This window comes from Aspergillus novofumigatus (genome assembly GCF_002847465.1).
Source record: "Aspergillus novofumigatus IBT 16806 chromosome Unknown P174scaffold_8, whole genome shotgun sequence".
NCBI lineage: Eukaryota > Fungi > Ascomycota > Eurotiomycetes > Eurotiales > Aspergillaceae > Aspergillus > Aspergillus novofumigatus.
This window is the reverse complement of record NW_020194281.1, coordinates 286,241-307,401: the sequence shown is the minus strand read 5'-3', so window position 1 is coordinate 307,401 and position 21,161 is coordinate 286,241. Positions and strand designations below refer to the sequence as shown.

At 52.4% G+C, this 21,161-nt stretch overlaps 7 protein-coding genes across 7 annotated transcripts; 4 read left to right on the top strand and 3 right to left on the bottom strand.

Moving 5' to 3' along the window:
• Positions 1-519: 519 nt before the first annotated feature.
• P174DRAFT_424219 (uncharacterized protein) lies at positions 520-5,140 on the top strand (the record flags this gene model as incomplete). Its single annotated transcript, XM_024825184.1, has 3 exons — positions 520-933; positions 2,342-3,629; positions 3,678-5,140. The coding sequence occupies 3 exons, from the start codon at positions 520-522 to the stop codon at positions 5,138-5,140; spliced, it is 3,165 nt and encodes a 1,054-aa protein (XP_024678613.1).
• A 287-nt stretch (positions 5,141-5,427) lies between these two features.
• Positions 5,428-7,068, bottom strand: P174DRAFT_424218 (putative FAD dependent oxidoreductase; the record flags this gene model as incomplete). Its single annotated transcript, XM_024825183.1, has 6 exons — positions 5,428-5,487; positions 5,543-5,870; positions 5,919-6,065; positions 6,113-6,251; positions 6,302-6,947; positions 7,009-7,068. The coding sequence occupies 6 exons, from the start codon at positions 7,066-7,068 to the stop codon at positions 5,428-5,430; spliced, it is 1,380 nt and encodes a 459-aa protein (XP_024678612.1).
• A 1,385-nt stretch (positions 7,069-8,453) lies between these two features.
• P174DRAFT_515239 (FAD binding domain protein) lies at positions 8,454-10,514 on the top strand (the record flags this gene model as incomplete). Its single annotated transcript, XM_024832150.1, has 6 exons — positions 8,454-8,527; positions 8,572-8,746; positions 8,794-9,151; positions 9,212-9,435; positions 9,482-9,568; positions 9,621-10,514. 6 exons carry the CDS (start codon positions 8,454-8,456, stop codon positions 10,512-10,514), a joined length of 1,812 nt encoding a protein of 603 aa, XP_024678611.1.
• A 22-nt stretch (positions 10,515-10,536) lies between these two features.
• On the bottom strand, positions 10,537-14,968 carry P174DRAFT_445049 (xanthine dehydrogenase). Its single transcript, XM_024828239.1, has 4 exons — positions 14,624-14,968; positions 14,483-14,576; positions 11,137-14,431; positions 10,537-11,091 (listed from the first exon to the last, which is right to left on the bottom strand). Exons 1-4 carry the CDS (start codon positions 14,910-14,912, stop codon positions 10,558-10,560), a joined length of 4,212 nt encoding a protein of 1,403 aa, XP_024678610.1. The 5' UTR covers positions 14,913-14,968; the 3' UTR covers positions 10,537-10,557.
• A 360-nt stretch (positions 14,969-15,328) lies between these two features.
• P174DRAFT_445047 (uncharacterized protein) lies at positions 15,329-16,528 on the top strand. The gene has a single exon (XM_024828238.1). The coding sequence runs from the start codon at positions 15,637-15,639 to the stop codon at positions 16,210-16,212; it is 576 nt and encodes a 191-aa protein (XP_024678609.1). The 5' UTR covers positions 15,329-15,636; the 3' UTR covers positions 16,213-16,528.
• Positions 16,529-17,136: 608 nt separating this feature from the next.
• On the top strand, positions 17,137-19,425 carry P174DRAFT_496149 (sugar transporter family protein). Its single transcript, XM_024830879.1, has 5 exons — positions 17,137-17,547; positions 17,603-17,776; positions 17,840-18,032; positions 18,089-18,760; positions 18,796-19,425. The coding sequence occupies exons 1-5, from the start codon at positions 17,455-17,457 to the stop codon at positions 19,200-19,202; spliced, it is 1,539 nt and encodes a 512-aa protein (XP_024678608.1). The 5' UTR covers positions 17,137-17,454; the 3' UTR covers positions 19,203-19,425.
• Positions 19,402-21,154, bottom strand: P174DRAFT_463490 (cytochrome P450; the record flags this gene model as incomplete). The annotated part of the gene is made up of 5 exons (XM_024830275.1): positions 19,402-19,770; positions 19,794-20,624; positions 20,673-20,696; positions 20,751-20,966; positions 21,020-21,154. 5 exons carry the CDS (start codon positions 21,152-21,154, stop codon positions 19,402-19,404), a joined length of 1,575 nt encoding a protein of 524 aa, XP_024678607.1.
• Positions 21,155-21,161: the final 7 nt, after the last annotated feature.

Genomic DNA, 21,161 nt, shown 5'->3' with positions numbered 1-21,161 from the left:
AAGTTTGAGGGGGGCGAAAGGAGTGCCGTAGGGAAGAACTGCAGTCTCGTGCCAGAATTATGGTTGATTTGATTGTCAGGAATATTTACAATGGATAATGGAAGTGCCATTTCATTTTTCTGCGATTATCTTTTTATCCTATTGTCTGCCGTGTCGTGTGAACAGCCAGGTCTCGAGCACAGTGAGAAACGATGCAGTCAACCAGTCAGCAAGGCTCTCAGTCTTGGATAGATTAACTGTCAGCACTAATCTAACATATCCTGCCCTGATTGGCTAACCGAATACAAGGTGCAAAGCTCCTGTTAGTTCATCGTATCTGCCAATTATTGAGCGGATATTGGCACCCAACGACCCACTGCCCGCTGATATACGAATTACTAGCTTACTGCTTTGTTTAGGAATCCGTAGCTTCCGACACCTTCCTCTGAATATGAGACGATGTCACCATCCAGAAGAATCAAATAGATACACTCATCTAATGATCCAACTTGCTCATTCATCAGTCAAGCCGGACTAACGATGGTATCCGCCAAGTGGCACCCTCCTTACGCGGAAGATCAGCCATATGCGCACCTCATTCTTACCACCCATGTCCTCGACCGCGGCTTCCAAGCGGGCTCCGTGCTCGGAGTAGCGGTTGGAATTGTGAGAGCCTTGCGCTCCAGGACCCCCAACCTCTCAGCGGCCAGCATTATCACGCGCTCGACCGGATCCGGTGCCTTCCTCGGCGCGTGCACCATGGCGATCATGCTCCCTATTCGTATGGCAGGGAAGGAAAGAATCGAATGGCAGGATCGGGCCTGGAGGCTCCTCGAGAATAAGGGGCAAGTGGAGGTCGATAATTGGACTACGATGGGGATGGTGGCGGGGGTCGGAACGACTGCCGTGATCATGAGGAGGAATGCGCTGCGACTGCAAGTGTTGGACCATCTGGTAGGAGGAGCAGCACTTGGGAATTTGGCCGGCGTTATCGGATATTTGGGATGGAGATATGGCGTGAATGGAGGAGATAGAGATTGAATATTGGGATTTTGTCCGTGTCACACCCAAGAGAGTGATGTGTACTGTATCGACAGTTATAATTCTTGCAGGGATTTTTTGGTCTCACCAGGATATAGTATGGCTATCGCGGAAGAGCAATCTATCCGTATATCTGCAGGCAAGAGGAGATTCCTAGGTCATGGTGTCGAGGTTAAATTATCTATAGCGACGTCTCTACAAACTTTCACCTGCTCCAGACATCGATAGATATTTTCCAGGGTCAGGAATAGCTGAATGACTATGTATGACGCTTATTCATTGATTTGGTCCTAGCAAAGCACGTTGTATTCTGCGGTACCATTCTGTTCAAGATATATATCGGAGGGAGCCCGGGGAATACCCACCCACAACGTGAAAACCTGCCATGGTAGAAGCATGAACTTTGCTTCACTTCGACCTGAGGAAGATTCCATTCCTTCCAGATCACTGTCAACAGTCCAGCATCACAAAAGCGTTGTTCATAGCAAAGGTCCCTTTGCCTGGGTGCTTGTAATCATTATTAGGTAATCCAACATAATTACTTGCATAACTGATAATCGACAAGCACAACTTATCAGTTTGGTTAGTTTGCATTAGCCAGCCGCAAAGGGAAAAAAGTGGCATGGATGAGCTGGACACTGTCAACTTGCCAACACCCAACCTTCACATGTTTCAACCTTCATCTTTCTGTTTCATCTTTCTGACATGGCATTCAATCTACCAGTTGATGTCACCTCCTGGACACTGCTTTCTGATACAATAACTTTCTAAGACGATGTCAACAGTGATGCTGTCAACATGATCCACCTCCGCCGACGTTATCCACACCCGACCGCTGTTGGGCCGGCAAGGCGAAGCAAAGGTCCCCACTGGTACAAACAGCGGTGAACTGCCTGGCGCGAATCATCGTTGCGATATGGCACGATATGATCGACTTAATCGACGCGTTGGCCGCAGTTGGCTGGTCGCTTTGTTTTCTCTTACCTGTCCGGGAAGTTGTTTACAACGCGATGCTGTGCACGTTCGTTTGAGCGACCTCGGCGTCCCCTCTATCTGGCTGCTGGCGATGGGTAGCTATGAGGAGCTACCACCTTTGCTGCACGCTCATTGGCAGCCTGGAGACAAATACTCAATCAAAAGATAAAGACCCAGTGAAAATTTGCGACCATGGGGCTTCACAATATCAGACTAAGGTTTTGGTAAACAAGGCCAACCTGGTGCGATCAGAATTTTCATCGCGCCTGACGCTGGCTGGTATTTAGACCTGCCTTCATGCCCTCCTTCGGTTCTTCTCTCCATCGCACTCAGCCTTCTCTGGCAGAAAGATGGACCTAGCCATCCTTCGCTCCATGTCGTCGCGATTTCCGTGGTCTCTTTCCATTTCCTCCCTCCTATCCCCCGCAAACCTCAGCCATCGGCATCGGTGTCTGTCTCGACGCAGACTGTACCCAATAGCCGACCGCCATCTGTCAAGGTCCACACACCGTCTCCCGAGGAAGAATTACAAGCTCATCGGGAGATCGCGCGGAGTGATGCGGAGGACTGGCTGCAGAGCCTGGTTGGCCAGGACAATGTCAAACGTCGCTTGAACGAGATTCAAACGTGGATCAGCATTTGTCAGAAACAAGGGAAAGATCCAAAGCAGGAATGGTACAATATTGTCCTCGAGGGCAATGAAGGAACGGGCAAAACTACCGTCGCTCGCATATATGCCAACATTCTCTTTTCGACCGGCATCACCGACATGCTGACCTTTCGAGAAACCTCTGGAGCCGCGCTGGCCGCGCAGGGACCCGAGGGCCTGAAGCATCTGATCAGTGGCATGGTCGACGCAGCATCCCCCTCGGCACAGATTGTTGGAGTCTTGCTCGTCGAGGATGCTCATCTGCTGACAACGTCCTCCCTCACTCGCACTCAGGAGATCTTTGATGCACTCTTCGAGGCGATGGAGCGTACAACCGGACGCGTCGTCGTCGTCCTCAGCGGTCATCCCCCGCACATGGAGGGGCTTGTTCGGCTTCACCCCCGACTTGAAAGAACAATCTGTTGTACTCTGCGCTTCACCGACTTCAGTTCCAACGACTACCTCACTCTGCTGGGCCAGTCGCTACAGGAGCGTTACAATGGCAAGCTCGAGGTGGCCGGTGGCCTTGATGGTCCGTTCATGCAGATGGCCGCTCGGCGACTTGTCCGTGCGGCTGCCGGAAACGGTCCGAGAAATGTGCATGCGGTGCAACGTCTTCTGGACACCATCACTCTTCGCCACCTCCAGTCGCATACGACGCAAGAGCAGGATGATCTGGCAGAGGTCGATACCTTTTTCTTCTCGCCGGAAGATATACTAGGTCCCAGGCCGGCCGATGTACTGGTCAACAGTCGGGCTTGGGCAGACCTGCAGAAGCTTGTTGGACAGGAAGCGGTCAAGGCATCAGTCAGCGAACTGCTGGACACGATTGAGGAGAACTTTTGGAGGGAAGCCCGAAACCAGAGACCGTTCTCCGTTCGAGTCAATCGGATTTTTGTTGGACCACCAGGGACTGGCAAGTCCACGGTGGCCAGGCTGTATGGGCAGGTGCTGGCAGATGTGGGTCTACTTAGCAGTGGAGAAGGTGAGTTGTCTATATTCGAAACTGAAAACGCAGCACTAACAACAGTAGTGGTTGAGATGCGTATCTCGCAGCGACCTGACGTCAAAGACCTCCTGAATTCCTCCATCGGCAAGGTGCTCTTGGTCGACGTGTCTGACCTTGAGTCGTCTCAGACTTGGCTGAAAACTCTGATCACTCAATTGTCGCTCACTCCTCGTCACGATCGCTGTGTGGTCCTGGTTGGAACCAACGGCAGCATTGAGCCTTTGATTCAGGAAAAGGATATATTGAAGCTTTTCAGAGAGCATCACATTGTTCATTTCCATTCTTTCACCAAGGCGCAGCTGCGGCAGATCCTCGAAATGAAGCTGCACGACGACGAAGTTCATGCTACTTCTGAGGCGCTGGATAACGCTGTTCAACTTCTCGAAGTTGCTCGCATGCGTAAAGACTTCAACAACGGAAGAGCAATTGCTCACCTGCTCGGTTCAGCTCACTCTGCCTACGAACGCAGTCGGTCCCAGGGTGACGTCACCCAGTCACAATTGGAACGGGTTCTTGTGCCTGCCAATTTCGAACGCGATCGTTTGTGTGGCAGCTCAAAGTTGGATTTCCGCGAGGAGTTGAAATACACCCTCGTCTCGGACGACCTCATTACTTTGCTTGAACGCTACCGGCACGACCTAAAGGCTGCGTGGTTGCTCAATGCTGACCCTACTCGGCGTGTTCCCCTTGCAATGGTCTTCAAAGGCGCCACCGGAATTGGCAGGAGAAGCGTCGCACGGCTGATCGGCCGCCTATACTATGACATGGGTGTGCTGGACTCTGGCAAATTTATGGAGAGCTCTGCGACCGATCTAGCCCTGAATGCCTGCAACTCATCGACTCAAACGCGCTCGCTGCTGGAACGTGCACGCGGGGTTGTTTTGTTCATCGAAGATGCTCACCGGCTTAGTGAGATCGAATCCGCTGCTCAGGCCATCAATGACCTGGTCTACCTCATGCCCAAGTACTCTCGCGACACTGTGGTGATTCTGGCAGGATCTGGCCCTGAAATGGACCTGTTGTTGTGCAACCAGCCCCGCCTTTCCAGCCTGTTCCAGGAAGAGGTTGTCTTCAAGAGTCCTACACCTCGTGAGTGTCTCCGTCTGCTTGACCAGCGCCTCCAACAAGAAAAGATCCCTGGCTCGCGGCCTTTCCTCACCGATACTCGGACGGAAACATACCGCGAGTTCACACGCGCCATGCAAACGCTCTCGTTGTTCCCTTGCTGGAGCAATGCCCGCGACATTGACGTCCTGGCCATGTGGATGGTGTCGTCTGTTTTGCGCGCAGTCCCGCTGGACGGTGACTCGCTATGTGCTCCTCAGTTGACGGAGGAGCAAGCCATGGCATGCGTGATCAAGATGTATAACCTCAAACGTGATCGCCTTCGTTACAACCAGGACCCTAAGGTGAAATCACTGCCACGCAACCTCTCGCAGCCGAGGTCCTCCCCTTCCATCAGGAGCAGCGTCAGGTTTCCCGTCTAGGGGTAACTGGGCTTGATCTCCCGGCCCATCTTAATCTCAACTTTCTTTAACGCGATATTGTTACGATGACTTAATGTGTTATGTGTCATGTACCCGACTGTCCTTCATTACTTTGCATATGGGGAACTCTGCTTTTCCATGCCATCATGTCTTTCTCCTCACTGCGGCCAACATTCGCTTTTGACGAGTATCACGATTCGCATATTTCCTGCTTTGCCATTATGTCGATTAATGATGTACTACGACCTGAATGATTGCATTTGATGATTTATAATGTGTATGAAATGTCATAGTCTAGAGACTGCTATTCCTTCATTTTCCTCCTCCATGTTCCAGTTTAGATCAACCTGCTGCAGTCAGTTCATGGTTTGGTGCTGATTCCACTACTTCCGCCTGACTTACATCTGCAATATGATCGTATCCCAGGAGCTTAGGCGCTAAACCTGGATCTCTCCACGCCAGCGCCTCACCCTCGGGAGTCGGAACCGTCTGCATCTTGCGATCTCTTTCCTCCTGTTCAGGACCGTCGTGTAGATGGTAGAGGTATTGTTGCACATTTCCACGGTCTACGACCATTTTCGTTCGTTGCTTACGACACCTTTCAAAAACTGACAGTGCACGGCGCTTGTTTTGCAGGTACTCGAGGGAGGTCTTGGTGACACTCGGGCTGTTCGGAAGTCGAGAGAGACATTCGCCGAGGACGGCTCCATCTTCAAAGGCCATACCTGCCCTGAGCATTCGTTAGATGGCCCTGACGTGTCAATAGATGATTGCATACCCTGAGGCGAGATATGGAAGTGTGGCATGGACCGAATCGCCTATCATGACCCACGACCCTGATGGATGCGTCCACTCGTGGTCGCCAAAACGTATGCATAGTCGCCATTTGTAGACGGATTGGCAAAGTTTGAGCAGCTTCTGGATGCTTTGACCATGAGTTGAAGGTCGTTACCAGGAGGAAAGAACGCTTACCGTGGATCCCACCCCTCGAATAAGGCGCACATCTCTTGCACGTTTCCTTCCACCGTCGATGCTAGCGAGTCTTCAGGGATATCGTCTGGCACCAGCAAGACCATGTTGAATTTTTCGCCGCCTCGCAGAACATAATTCACTGAACTGTGAGCGTAGTCCATACTCCATTATCGACCGACGGAAACTCACCCGCATGCGCATCCGGTCCAAGCCAGTAGTTAACCTGCGGATCTGTTACAAAGCCCGCCAATTCGGGATCCTCGAGCATCTCCTCTGTTGACAAAAGCAGCCGATACGCCAAATCGCCTGTCTTGATAGGCGGCTCGGGATGACCCAGCAACTTCTCGACCAAGGTCCCAAATACTCCGTCGGCCCCGATGACCAAACACCCAGTCCACACTCGCCCGTCGGCCGCGACTGCGGTGGCGGTCGCCTCGTCAACACTCACCCGGACATCGACAATCCGCGCACTGCAAGTGAACCGCGCTCCGAGCTCCAACGCACGATCCAGCAAGCATCGGTGCAGGTCCGCCCGGTGGAAATCCCGATACCAGGTACAGGGGTACTGCTTCTCCGACTCGTGAAAGTCCATCGAGGAAATGAGATTGCCCTTCCACCCGAGGAAATTGCACACACGGGGGCGGGTCATGTATGGAGCTAGCGCATCTTCCAGACCCCAGTGCTGCAGGACGCGGGAGCTGTTGGGGAGGATTTGGATGCCGGCGCCTACTTCGCCGACTTCATGGGCGGATTCGAGGACGTGCACGTCGTGGCCGGCTAGAAGGCAACTGATGGCTGCTCCGAGGCCGGCGAGTCCAGCGCCGACGATGATGATCTGGTGGATTGTTAGGGGTGAAGGAGGCCAGGTGTGGAGTGCAACGAGTAACGTAACGTACCTGCAGTCTACACGACTCTACGCGGGATTGCTTCTGCTTGATAGGGATAGGGGGTGCCATATTTAGTTGTATGATTTGAGTGTAGAATGTATAGACCTGAGTTCAGCGACTTTATTTCATCGTTACAGTGCATCATCTTGGTAGAGGAAGTATTATGTGGCTTGATATATTTGACCCCGCGGCAGCTCAATGATGGGTTTAGGGTGCGATATCCTTGCAGATGTGATGCATCTCTAGTCTTCTTGCCATCTCTCGAAAGAAGTCATCAGAAGGCCGACAAGCGTTGACCGAACATGAAGATCGATTTACACCATCTACGATCTACGCGAACATGTCTCGGGGCAGTCCATACCCCTCACGATCGGGCTGTCCGATCACTCACTGAGAAATTAGCTTTCTCCCCAAGAAGAGCTGCTCTGGTGAACGGGGAGGGGGTCGAGGATTGGCCGAAGCAAAGCTGACGTGGCGATCTTGATGTCACGGCGCCGGAAGTGGAATATCACAGCACCCAACAAGAGCACTGCGCTGGACTGCCTACTAAGCAAGGGGTTGGCTCTCTTTCAGAAGTAGAGCTCGTTTCTGGTTCATGATAGGGTCGATGTCTGCTTAGGATAATCTCTCTACGATGACTTCGAGAAATTCCGCCACGGCTTTGAAGTTGCTCTGGTGCGGGCATCAACCGCCGCCTCTATGTTCTCGAATTCACATACGAAAAACACGGAGTCTGCTGTAGGATAATGTACTGGGACGTGCTTTACGATGATCGCCGATGAGACACAGCATGGGGTATTGTGCTGGTGCCAGTATGGCCAGCCACGTGGCCGTTTGGACTCACTTATGCAGTGCATACAGTGGCTCCCAGCGTGTTCGACGAGCTATGTGTCCTGCAATGGCGAAGAACTGATGCGATATGTGAATATGATTTGAGGAGAGAGTAGAAGATGATGATTGCCGATGTAGTGAAAAAGATCTGAGAGAATATTCAATTCCGCAGGGGTATCTATGCAGAGATGACAGCATGTGTAACTCTGGATACTTAATGTTAAGGATATCATTCAGTTTCAATGATGATCATCCCCATTTACTGGAATGATGAAGAGGAAGCAATGAATTGTAGAGTGTGGAGCTGGAGATATTAGAGGGTGTGTGTGCTGTCTGCCCGATGATGAGCGCGTACAGACCGGTCAGGATGTTGTAGTCGACGGAGGGTGTACTACATATATCCTAAGAAAAATAGAACAATTGTCAAGAAGATTGATCATGATGGCATAAGCAAAGCGGGGGTTGGCGAGCACCCGATCAGCCCATCTGCAACTGCACGAGTCGACAAGTGCGATGCGGAGAGCAACTACCCAGGATCTAGCGATAGACTTCACCTACCTACATAATTAGACAACATACAAGCCCGATCGCAAAGCATCCGATTGTCTGATCGCGACAGCTTCATGGCGCACCCTTCCTCTCATGCCTCCACAACCCTAGTGGTCGTGGGCGCTGGTCCATCCGGACTGATGCTGGCGTGAGTCAAATGTCACATTATTGATCATATCTCACAGTGTGTAGATGCAATCTAGTCCGCTACGGAATTCCCGTCGTGATTCTCGATGACCGACCCGACAAGACATCGACTGGCAAGGCGGATGGCCTGCAGCCCAAGACCATCGAGACCTTCAAACAGCTCCGGCTAGCAGATTCCCTCCTTCGCAATGGTGTCCGTGTGTACGATATCTCGTTCTGGGTAGGTAGGATATGTCCTCGTATCAAGTTTACATGCTGACTGGGTAGGAATCCACCGAGAACACCCCGCTGCACCGAAAGGGTCGACAGGAACACTACCCCGACCATCTGGTAGGAGCGGCAGAGCAATATATTCTTCTGGCGCATCAAGGGATGATCGAAGAAGTGCTCATTGAGGATATTGAAGCACGCCGAGTGCGGGTTACTCGCAACAGCTGCTTTGTATCTTGTTCACGTCGGCCAGAACAGAAAGAGCTGACTGTCACTTACGAGGATCTATCTACAAAAACGAAAAGGACGATTCACGCGGAATACCTGGTCGGATGTGATGGTGCTCGTTCCAAAGTACGCGATTTCATTCCTGATGCGAAGCTTGAGGGAGAAATGACGAACGCTTCCTGGGGGTGTTGGATGGTTAGTATCCCCCCAATGGGGCTCCGGATGAGCACTGTCACTAACTATCCAGGGGTCATTGAAACCGACTTTCCGGACCTCTGGAGTAAAGTGGCTGTTCGATCGCATTCGGTAGGCTCTATTCTGTGGATTCCTCGGGAGCGCAATATGACAAGGTTATACGTCGAATTGAGCTCCACTGAAGGGGAGCGAGTGGACAAGGCCAAAGCAACGCCGGAGTATGTCATGACGCTGGCTAGGAGGGCCATGGCGCCGTTCAAGCTGGAGTGGAAGTCAGTCGGTACGTCTCTGGCGGATAGTGGTCGTGAACCAAGTTGACAAGATAGAATGGTTCGGGAACTACGTGGTCGGCCAACGAGTTGCCAGTCACTTTAACGACGACGAGATGCAAATCTTCATTGCTGGCGATGTATGTGTTGTATCATGTGCTTTGATCATGAAGGCGTAACTAATCTCACAAGGCTGGACATTGCCACTCTGCGCTGGCCGCGCAAGGAGCCAATACCAGTATGCACGACAGCTTCAATCTCGCTTGGAAGCTCAATCTGGTCTGTCGAGGACTGGCCAAGAGGTCCCTGCTCGCCACATATGAAGATGAGCGCCGTAAGATTGCTATGGATCTGATTCGCTTCGATGTAGAGCACTGCGACGCCTTTGAACAAGGCGAGGCCGCGCTGGCCAAGAATTTTGATGACAATATTCGCTTCATCTCGGGGGTCGGCGCAGAGTATTCTATGGGCCTGTTGACACAGATTCAATCTGACAAATTCACTGGGGGAGGGCTTCGCCCCGGAGCGCTGCTGGAACCGGCAAAAGTGACTCGATACATCGATGCGAATCCGGTCGATATCCAGCTGGACATTCCGATGCTCGGGCAATTCCGAATCTATCTATTGGTTCCAAATATACTATCCGTGAAGAGCTTCCTTGGTGCATTTTGTGCCAGATTGAAGAACCCCAAGTCGGTATTGGGTCGGGTATCCGCTCTCGCGCAGCAGTCGTACAACGAGAAACCGCGAGGGAAGGCAGCGTCTGACAATTACATTCAGCCACAGAGATATACAACTGTTTCCCACCTTTTCACACTGTCTCTTGTCACCAAGTCATTGAAATCTGATTTTGAGCTCAGCGATCTGCCGGATCTCCTGCAACAGAGCCGATGGACCTTGTACCTGGATGATGCGGATGAGAAGCAGTGTACGGACAAATGGGTGGGAAAGTTGGATAGTGATGAAGCTGCCATCATCAATGTCCGACCGGACGGATACGTGGGATCTCACAGTTTATGGAGGGAAACGGAAGGGGACAAAGCTGCCGACTGGGTAGAGGAGTATTATGGCTCATTCCTGATATAGAGCAGATATACGTAGACAATGTAGCTGTTATTCTCTCCGTGTATTATGCCACAGATACAAAGAAGGCAGTCTCGCCTTCTTTCGCCTTAATCGTTGCCTTCTTAACTAACGGATCTCCCACAGCCAGGCGCAATCGCTCTGCAGTAGCCGGACTGTCCAACACCAAAGGTTCTAGAACCTGGTGATCTTCCCGGGCACTTTTGAGTGCGTCCCGTAGAGCGAATAACACAGTGGATCCCAGAAACAGAGGCGGCTCACCACATCCCTTGCTGCTCTGAATGGACCGAAGATGCTGCCAGGAAACCCCCTGCAGGAAACTCACATTGAATTCCTGGGGAATGTCTCCAAAAGCCGGGATTTTGTAGTTACCAGGCCCGCGAGTGGCCAGCTGTCCATCCCGGCTCCATAAAGACTCTTCCATCGTGAAGAGACCTTGTCCCTGGACGAACGCCCCTTCGACCTGACCATAGTCAATAGCAGGGTTAATAGATCGTCCCACATCCATCTTGATGTCGGTCCGTAAGACAGTATGGTCGCCTGTCAGCAGATCCAGTTCGACTTCGGTGCATGCAACGCCCTACCGAATTAGCCATCGTCTCTCAAAAGTGCTCGTTCAACATACCTGCGTGAAGTAGTAGTACATCGGCTTCACCGTCTTCGGATCGTAGTTGCCCCACTGATACCCGATCTTGGGCATTTTCCAGAACCCGCTTGCTGTCAAGTTAACTCGATCCAAGTAGGCAGCATGCGCAATCGTAGACATGGGAGCGTCCGGGCCAAACTTCTCCCGATACGGCTTCAAGCGCTCGTTGAGCTGATCACAGGCGTCCTTGACCGCCATCCCATTGAGATCGCTGCCGGATGATGCGGCAGTTGGTGAAGGATTCGCTGTCTGATAAGATGAGGTATCTTGCGTGTAGATATTCTCAACAGGAACTCCCAGTTCTTCGGCGGCAACCTGCACCATCTTAGTGTAGAGACCTTGGCCCATCTCTGTGCCGCCATGATTGAGTAAGATCGATCCATCCGCGTAGATCCTGACCGACGCGGCGGCCTGGTTGAGGTGGACGGCCGTGGCAAATGACAGACCAAACTTGGTCGGGATGAGACAGATCCCTCGCTTCCGCCATCTATGCTGCGCGTTAAATCTGTCCACGGCCGCGCGTCGCTCGTCATAGCGGGCTTCTCGTCGCACCTGGTCCATGAGCAATGGCACATGCCAGTCTTCGTCGATCCGCTGCAGGAATGGCGTCAGCTGCCCTTGCTCATAGAAATTCAGCCGGCGCAGCTCATCGATCGGAATATTGAGACCCTCTGCCACCGCAGCCATGTAGCTCTCCGCTATGAACATGGCCTGGGGACCGCCGAACCCGCGGAAAGCAGTGTTACTGTGGGTATTGGTGCGGCAGACCCAGCCCCGGATATGCACATTGGGGATGTGGTAGCAATTGTCAAGATGCGTGCAGCAGCGGTCCATCACAGCACCACTCATATCTAAAGAGAAGCCCGCATTGTTGTAGCAATCTGCGTCCAGAGCAACTAGTCGGCCGTCGTTCAAGACGCCAACTTTCCAACGGCATTGCACCGGGTGCCGTTGGCCCGTAGTCATCATGTCCTCGTCCCGGTTGAGCATCGCCCGCATAGGTCGTCGTTCTTTCTTGGCTGCGATGGCCAGTAGACAGGCTAACTGCACGCTGCGGGATTCTTTGCCGCCAAAAGCCCCTCCCATCCGCTTGACCCGGGCGTTGATGCGATGACTCGGCACTCCGGTGACCAGACTGACGAATTCCTGCGTCTCCATTGTATTCTGCGTCGAGGACCAGACTTCTATCGTCCCGTCCTCCGAGTGAGGGATCACCAATGCTGCATTGGTCTCTAGATAGAAGTGCTCCTGGCCGCCTACACGCGTTGTTCCGGTGAAGACCCGGTCACACTGAGCAAACACCTCCGGCATTGCCTCCGGAGGTGCGCCCTTCCTCAGCTCCTTGCCATGGGGGAAGAAGCTTTGAGCAGCAATCGCTTCGTCAATGGTTAGAATCGCTGGAAGATCCTCGTATATCACGCGAACCGATTTCGCGGCCGCTTGTGCCTGCAGAGCAGTCTCCGCATACACCAGGCCGATCGGCTGCCCATGAGCTACCACCTCATCGACGGCGAAGAACGGCTCGTCACGCTTGACAGAACCCCAGGCATTCGCCTCCGGAGAAATGCTGTGGTGATCGATGTACCCTACCGCCATACCGGGCTGCAGCGCTGGCGTCCAATCCACCGAGATGATTTTGGCATGAGCACGTTGGGATAGCACCATTGCGCCAAATAGCTCGCGGTGCTGCGGCGGCATGTCGTCCACATACTCGGCTTCTCCGGTTGCGTGTTTCAGTCCGGATAGGTGAGGGATCTGTTTGCCGACAACCCTTTGCTCATGGGGATTTCTGTTGTCGCGTGTGCTGTGGGAGATTTTCCGGTAAATTTCTCCAGTAAGATCTGAGTCGACCTTGCTGCCGATCTGTAGGTCGGCAAGGACCTCGTTCCAGAATCGGACGAAGAGAGACAGGGCCAGAGTGCGTCGATACGTAGCCATGCCGCCGGGAACACTGTACGGGAGGTTGAAATCAACGAGAAGAGCATCCAATGCTTCCTCCAGGACCTTTGTATCTCCCCAAGGCTTACCGATGAGAGACTTGCCAGCACTTGCTGCGAGAACGGTAGTAGGGGCCACGCCACCATATGCTAGGGCAACATCTTGAACTACCGCATGATCATCTAGCCTCACGCGGAAACCGGCGGTCACGATAGCGATATCATCATCCTTGCGTTTGGCCTGTTTGTAGGACTTGGTGACCTCGCGTACTTCAGGCGATGGGATCGGAATGCGAATCTGGGCGATGATCGCTCCCTCTGATAGTGCAGTCTTGCGATATCCAAGAAATATTGAGTCCATAGACTGGGAATGCTCGCCCTGCGCTGTGCGGGAGACGACGGTTGCATTGACTGCCAGAAGCAACGGATTCATGTCCGAGATAGGCGAAGCAGTGGCAATATTTCCAGCAAGAGAGGCCGCGTTACGGATCTGCCGACCGGCAAAATATCGCATAGCCTTGGCTATGGCCTGAATAACTGACGCCCGAGGCTGCAGCAGGGGAATGAGACGATGACATTCGGCTTCAATGTCGCTCAATGAGGCTGTGCCGCCAATGACCAGCTCAGATATGTGTCCAGCCGTGGAGACGGTGCTGATATTGGCCAGCTCCTTAATATCTCCGATGAATATCGACACTGGATGGTGCGCGTTCTTAAGGCGAATATCCACTTGCACCTCACTGGCACCGTTGACCAGAGTGGCTGATGGACATGCCGTCTTGATCTGGATCAGCTGCTCAAGGGTGGTAGGACGTATCCATATCCTTTGTTCGTTGCCATGGCACAAAGGAAGATCAAGGTGCCTGGACAGACCAGGAGGGTAGATGAGCTCTGTTGTCGGTGTGTATGGGACGAATTCGAATTGGGGTGCCGATGGTCCTGCCTGCGATGAGACGCTGGTCCGCGAACTTTGACCACAAATACTTGGACTGGATGAAGATGATGTCTCAGGGGTATCACGACAGCAGCCCCCAGGGCGGCCGCAAGACTTTCGACTGCTCTGCTCGTTCTCGTCAGGGGAGATAGTCAGGTTGCCAGATGCGGTGGGACTGCGTCTTTCGGACGGGCGCAACGGCAGCTGCAGATCTTGTTGGATGAATGTCCTGGCTGCTTCTAGAATGGGCTTGTATCCAGTACATCGGCAGAGATTCCCGTCCAGATGGCCCTTCATCTCTATGTCATCCTCGCTCAGGGTGAACTCAAGAGTATCAGGATCGAGAGCGTTACGAATGAGGGCATACAGCGACATGACGATGCCGGGCGTACAGAATCCACATCTACGCTATCAGCGTCTGTCCTCTAGCTCTCCTTTGTGCATGAAGACATACTGCGAACCATGTAACTTGCCCAACCGTTCTTGTAGAGGATGGGGATGGTCTACATTACCCAGTCCTTCCACCGTAATGACATGTTTGCCAGCCACTGCCAAGTCAGCCCTGAAATTCGCCGAGACAGAGAGTTATGCTTACCGCCAATCAATGGATACAAACATGCATTTACAGCTAAATGCCGAATTCGCCGTGGATTTCGATTTTCGCGTGTTTGCAAGACAACGGTACAGGCACCACATCCACCCTCACCGCACCCCAGTTTCGTACCTTTCAAGCCATGCTGCGATCGGATGAAGTCCAGTAATGTCCAGTGCGGGTTAGGATTCTGCAGGTCGATCCTTGTCCCGTTGAGATAGAAGGAAAGTGTGGAGGAGTAGGAGCGGAGCAGTTCTTGTAGAGCGGGATCCGGGTAGTTGACTTGGGTCATCATTCTTCCAGTGGATAAACATCAGTCCATTCCTGAATAATTCACAGCAGGAGATACGCAATTTATCTGGTCGTCAAGTTACACAGCATGATACGGAAGTGCCAGCGCATGCATACGTAAGAGAAGGGAGCTGATACTGTTGGTGAGATTGATATGGCTTGTATCATCTGGCGTTACTGCATATTCGCCACAATTACCCCTCCTCCGGTTCGGAAAGCAGACAGTACAATCAAGTAATTACCATATCTCTAAATCAAATGGCAAGCTGTATTTTTGATCATCAACAGCAGGGGCGCGGCATGGATGGGGTTACATTGCTAATGCATGATGGATAGTATGTATGAGATGTCCATATGAATACCACTGGATGCCCTCGATGCAATCGTATTACCATCAAACGAGATTCTCACACGATCGGTATTCTCCGACGGCAAGATGGGCTCTCTATCAACAATCGATATCTTATTCAAGCCGCTTCAACAGAGGACGTTTCCCTGCACTCGGCTGCGATCTCCTGTCGAATTCTGAAAGGTGTTTATATCCCCCAATGACATGGATGTGGAATTTTACGCCCAGCGCGCGTTTCTGGGAGGATCGATGCTCACCGAAGCCACTCCCATCAGTGGCTATATGAGTATAAATTGTAAATGCAGTGAATGCGGACTGGGTCGCTGGTATAGGCAGGAGAGACCCTGGAGTCCCTGGATTTTCCTCTCCCTATCAGATGGAAAAAAGTGGCCAATGCAGTACATGGCAAGGGGCGTTAACATTTTGCCAGCTCTGGCTTAGCGAACGAGGAAGCGTTCCCCTGCTCCATCGATTCCCCGTCGACCTTTCCTCGAGCGTACTCGAATCAGTGAGAACGCCCTGGGTGGAATCAAATACTACGGCGGCGGCAAATAGAGCCATCGAAGCCGTATTTGATGGGGCTGAGATCAATGGTATCTCTCTGCCCAGAGCGTGCATCGGTCTGAGTCCCAGCCGAGCCTTCAGGGAAAATGATATATCCTCGACCAGTTCTTCCTTGACGATGTCAACAACCGGACAGACCAGTACGGTGGCTCCATTGCTAACCGCTGGCGCTTTGTCCTCGCAGTCATTAAAGCGACGACCGAGGGGTTCGGGGTTGACTGGGTCGACATTCGTCTCTCACCACACGCCTACTTGCAGGACACACACGACTCTGACGCCGCTGTCCACTGGGTATAGCTCTGTGAGCACATTGCCGCCTTCCGAAAAGAAGCACGTCCAACCTCCTTGCGCATGGTTGGACCCGGCGATTGTGGATTACCCACGATAATCGGATAAACGAGGACCACGCCTTACCAAAGTGGGATCATTTAACCATTATTCCGTAGTACTTAAACCAGCAGCCTCATTGCATCATGCACGGCAGCGCACCGTGCGATTCCGAGCTGTTGTGCCATCTCCACCAGCAACCATTCGTCTCGTATTCCCCTTGATAACAGCCAGACCGGATGTGTCTAGAGATGCAGCCGTAGCTACAATAAGCGACTTCAAGTCTGTCTTGACTGGCTCAGTTCCACCACCATGCTGTCGGCCATGAAAAGCTCAGCTTGTCAGTGTGGCTGGATACAGGCACCGGGATGATTGAAATGCATAGACGTCGCTATGTGAGTTGTGCATTCTTTCCCATTCAGCCACCCCGTCTAGAACGCAGGTAATGAAACGAAGCGGATGTGGGAGACACTCGTTCCATTGTATATCGGCCGAGTTACCTGATGGACAGATATTCTCGCGGCTCATAGACGCTTGTAGCCAGCTGGCCCTGCAGGTTGCCTGCCAATGACATCCAATACTTTGACTTAAAGTTAGTCGTCCTTCTCCTCGCATGATATCACCAACATCACCAACAAGGCCGTGTGTGGGGATAGATCACGGTAGAATGCTATCTCCGCTCTGAAGCCAGATGTACGATATTCTGCCTTTTTGTGTGCTGAGATGTAACCTACCTGATAAGGCAAGAGAGCTTGCTAAACCCATCAGGCCAATGACAGCTCCGAGCTTAAAGCAACCCCATTCTACGTGGTGGAGAGCGGTAGGCAAAAGTGGGATAAGGTTGACATGGTGGGATATATCCCGTGGCCAACGATTCTAAAATGCGCAGATGGATTGGTCCACAGCTCATTACCCCGCATTTTTTGACATTTAGCTGGAGAAAGTAAGCGGGGAAACGCTGGAAAGTCCGGGGTAAGTGGTCATCGAAGATACCTCGGAATAATGGATGTGGCTAGGTTGGGCCGCTTGGTCTTTGAGCTTCTTTGCCTTGGCAGTTCCACAGGGACCATTTGCTTCAAATGTACTGAGAGCAGAGGGTTTATTGGTTGCAGTCACGGACTGTAGGAGTCTGTATACCGATTAGGAAGGAGAATGAATGGCATTACCATGATGCGTCTAGATTGTCCCCATGGAGTGACGAGAGGATTTAAATGCGCCTTCATCCCTGTCCGTCATTCTCCGTGCTGAGTGTGCGCTCACCGGACCTGGCTTGAAGTAATCATTGACTGCTCAATCTATCAAAATGAGGAACCACATGGCCGCAGGGTGGTTCTACTCCCCAAGTCAGATAGGCCGGTATATCGTCACTCGATTCACCAGTCTCAAGCCTCCCAGGGTAGGTAGCTTCTTCTCCCTATATCCGGTTTGGTATTAGCTGAAAGTATCCCAAGAACAAAATCCGCAATCCTGTTGCCGTTCTGCAAGAACTGACCACCCACCAATGGCTCATGTTCCTTGTTGGCTTTTTAGGATGGACGTGGGATTCATTTGACTTCTTCACCGTGTCCATGACAGTGACTGAGATTGCAAAAGACTTTGATACCTCTGTCACCAGTGTTACCTGGGTAAGCTAGTCCCTTTTTCATCCACCCTTACAGCAGGGCACTGACATTTGCTTCGGCTGCTAGGGCATCACCGTTACTCTCATGCTTCGATCAGTCGGCGCCTTGATCTCCGGTTTCTTTTCGGACAGATACGGAAGAAAATGGCCTTTCATAATCACACTGTCAACTTTTATAGTCCTTGAACTTGCGTCTGGATTCTGTCAGACTTTACCACAGTTTCTCGGTGTCCGCGCTTTGTATGGAATAGCAATGGGAGGTATGATGGCCCTGAAGGAGCATATCACTTGCCGTCTTGCTGACAACTCCATGTAGGTCTGTTTGGCCCCGCCGCGGCCACCGCTCTCGAGGATCTTCCCTACGATGCTCGAGGCGTACTATCCGGCTGCTTCGAGATGGGATACGCCATCGGATACCTGCTAGCAGCTGCATTCTACAGGGCCCTGGTTCCCACCACTACCCACGGCTGGCGCAGTCTGTTCTGGTTCGGCGCTGCTCCTCCAGTCCTCATCATCCTCTTTCGCTGGATGCTCCCCGAAACCAATCACTTCCAGGTCATGGCTGCCGAGCGCGAGGAGCGCATCCGGCAGGCTCACGCAGGGGACGACCATGTCCGCGCTATGGGCCTTCGGTCGTTCCTGAAAGACGCCGGCACCGCATTGAAAGAGAACTGGGTGCTGTTCATCTATCTCGTCGTCTTGATGACGGGATTCAACTCCTGCTCTCATGGAAGTCAGGACTTTTATCCTACCTTCCTGAAAGACCAGGTCGGTCTCAAACCGACTCAAGTCACGGTCATCACGGTCGTGGGGCAGGCCGGGGCCTTCGTCGGCGCCAACTTCTTCGGCTACATCAGTACCTTCTTTGGCCGACGCTTAACCATGATGGTGACCTGTGTTATTGGCGGTGCTTTGGTTCCTGTGTACGTTCTGCCACGCGACATGAGCTTGATCGCCACGGTCTTCTGGCAGCAGTTCTGCGTCGGTGGTGTGTGGGGCCTATCCCGATTCATCTGATGGAAGTGAATCCCCCTGCGCTTCGCTCACTTCTCGTCGGACTGACGTATCAAATGGGAAATCTTGCCTCGTCTGCGTCTGCTACGATCCAGTCGACGATCGGGTCACGGTATCCTTTGCCCCCTACTGAAGCTAATAAGAAGCGATTCGATTACGGCAAGGTTATGGGGATTTTCCTGGGTGCCGTCTGGGCGTATATGCTGTTCTTCCTCTTCTGGGGGCCTGAGATGTCCGCGGAAGAAAGAGAAGAGGAAGCGGAGGCGGCCAAGTACCTGGAAAAACTCCGTTTTGAGGGGGTCAGTCTGGCTGAGATTGGAGTTATGCAGGCGAGGAAGGTCAAGGGAGCTGAAATGCCTCTTCGGGATAACGATGAAGAGAAAGGTAACGAGGCCGTTACCGAGCACATCGAGTGAGTGATACAGATTATGGGGCATGGTACTTAGTATTTGTCTCTGTTGTCATGAGTTTCATGGAAAAAGGGAGGTGAACAAAGATCAGAGTCTGCATCAGGTATCGAACTAAATACAAGCAGATACCCATATGTCACATCGAATAATCCATAAACTCATTTCGTAGATCATAAATACAAGGTATCACAAGCGGCAGCACACCTCATTGCACTGGCGAGAGCAACCACTGCTTAGTCTCTGGATCCAAGCATTGTTGCTCAGCCTCCCTCCATTCCTTGATGACCATATCGGCCTTGGCCTGCGACCGTGGTGTGATACGAGCAGGAAACTCCTCGGGCATACAGACAAACCCTTGAGTCAAACGATCTGCATCAGGCAGGATTGGCTGCCCCTTTTCATCCAATGCTGCCTCCACGTTGAAAGCCCACATCATGCGTGAGATGCCCAAGAACAGGCTGCGCTCGGCAATGTGGATTCCAGGGCAGATTCGGCGACCGGCACCAAACGTGAACTGATCTCGCTTGGTGGCATCAGGGTTGGCGGCTGCTTCAGCCAAGGTTTGGCGATCATCCTTGTACCGGTCGGGTTGAACACCCGCGGGTTGGGTTGACGCTTCTCGTCCATGTTGATGGCCCACACGTTGTTTACGACACCAGCCCCCTTTGGGATAAGATAGCCCATATACTCATCATCTTGTGTGACGGCGTGCGGTACCGCGCCAAGAATGGTCGTCGGCATCCAGCGCAGGGTCTCTTTCATGCAAGCGCGCACATACTGCAGGTCCTGCTCATCATCCATCGTTGGCATGCGGGATCCCACGACACGGTCAATCTCCTCTTGAAGCTTGCGTTGCACCTCAGGGAAGAGTAACATCGCCTGGACGAACGCATACAGTGTGCTGGATGTGGTGTCGGAACCGGCCTCCAACAATGTCCCGGAGATGTACGCAGCCTGCTCGTCATTGAATCCATCCGACTTTTGGGCCTCGGCGAGACCGACACAAAAGCAGGGCTTAATCTTTCCGTCACGGATATCCTGCTTTGCTCGCAGATAGTGGCCCACGTACAGAGCCTTTTCCCGCTCGTGGAGTTCCTTGGCTCTCTTCTGCGTCGGGAGCAGGAACTCCGGCAGCCGTCTCAACCACGGGAAGAAATCAATGAGGGCAGCTGTTCCCGTCTGGTTTATCTCGGCGAACTCAGCGAAGCCGTCAAAAAGTTGTTTCATTTTCTCGTCCTCGTAGGTCGGCGTGCGCCACCCAAAGACCATAGTGGTGGTCAGAGCATTGGAGTAGCGACGAATGCTGTACAGGAAGCGTTCCGGCTGAGTGAGAAACTCGTACATCATCTGTTTGTTCTCGAGCATTTGATAGGGAACATAGGACTTGGCAGCGGTCACATTGAGGAGGCCATGGACCATTTTTCGAAACTGTAAGTTGTCAGCTCATTACTCGAATTGGTGGTCAAGGGCACATACTCTTCGCCAGATTGGGGTGTATCCCTGCTTGAGTCAGCACTACAAGTACACCTAGCTGTTCGGACATTGAAGGCCTACCATCATAAGCATTCGAAGCCCTCCGCTGCATAGCGTTTGGCCGATGTACATCTCCTGTCTGTGAGAGTACATCGCACTTCGCTTATCCAACAGGTCTTTGACAGCCTGATCACTTGACAGTACGACCATGGTTTTGGTCCCTAGAATCAGACTGTAGACGGGCCCGTATTCTTGTGCCCACTTTTGGAACTGCAGATGGGCATCGCGAGTGGGCATCTGCTGGCTTGTGAGTTCGGCATTCGAAGACTATGAACAGGGTGTGATCTCACCTGATGAATATTACCAATGATAGGTAAGGTAGGAGGTCCAGGAGGGTAGTTCTTGGGCCGTTGACCTATGGATAGCAGACGAAACAGCAGAAAGACAAGGGTTCCGACAGCCCCAAGGAGCGCTAAAGGCAGCATGGTATCC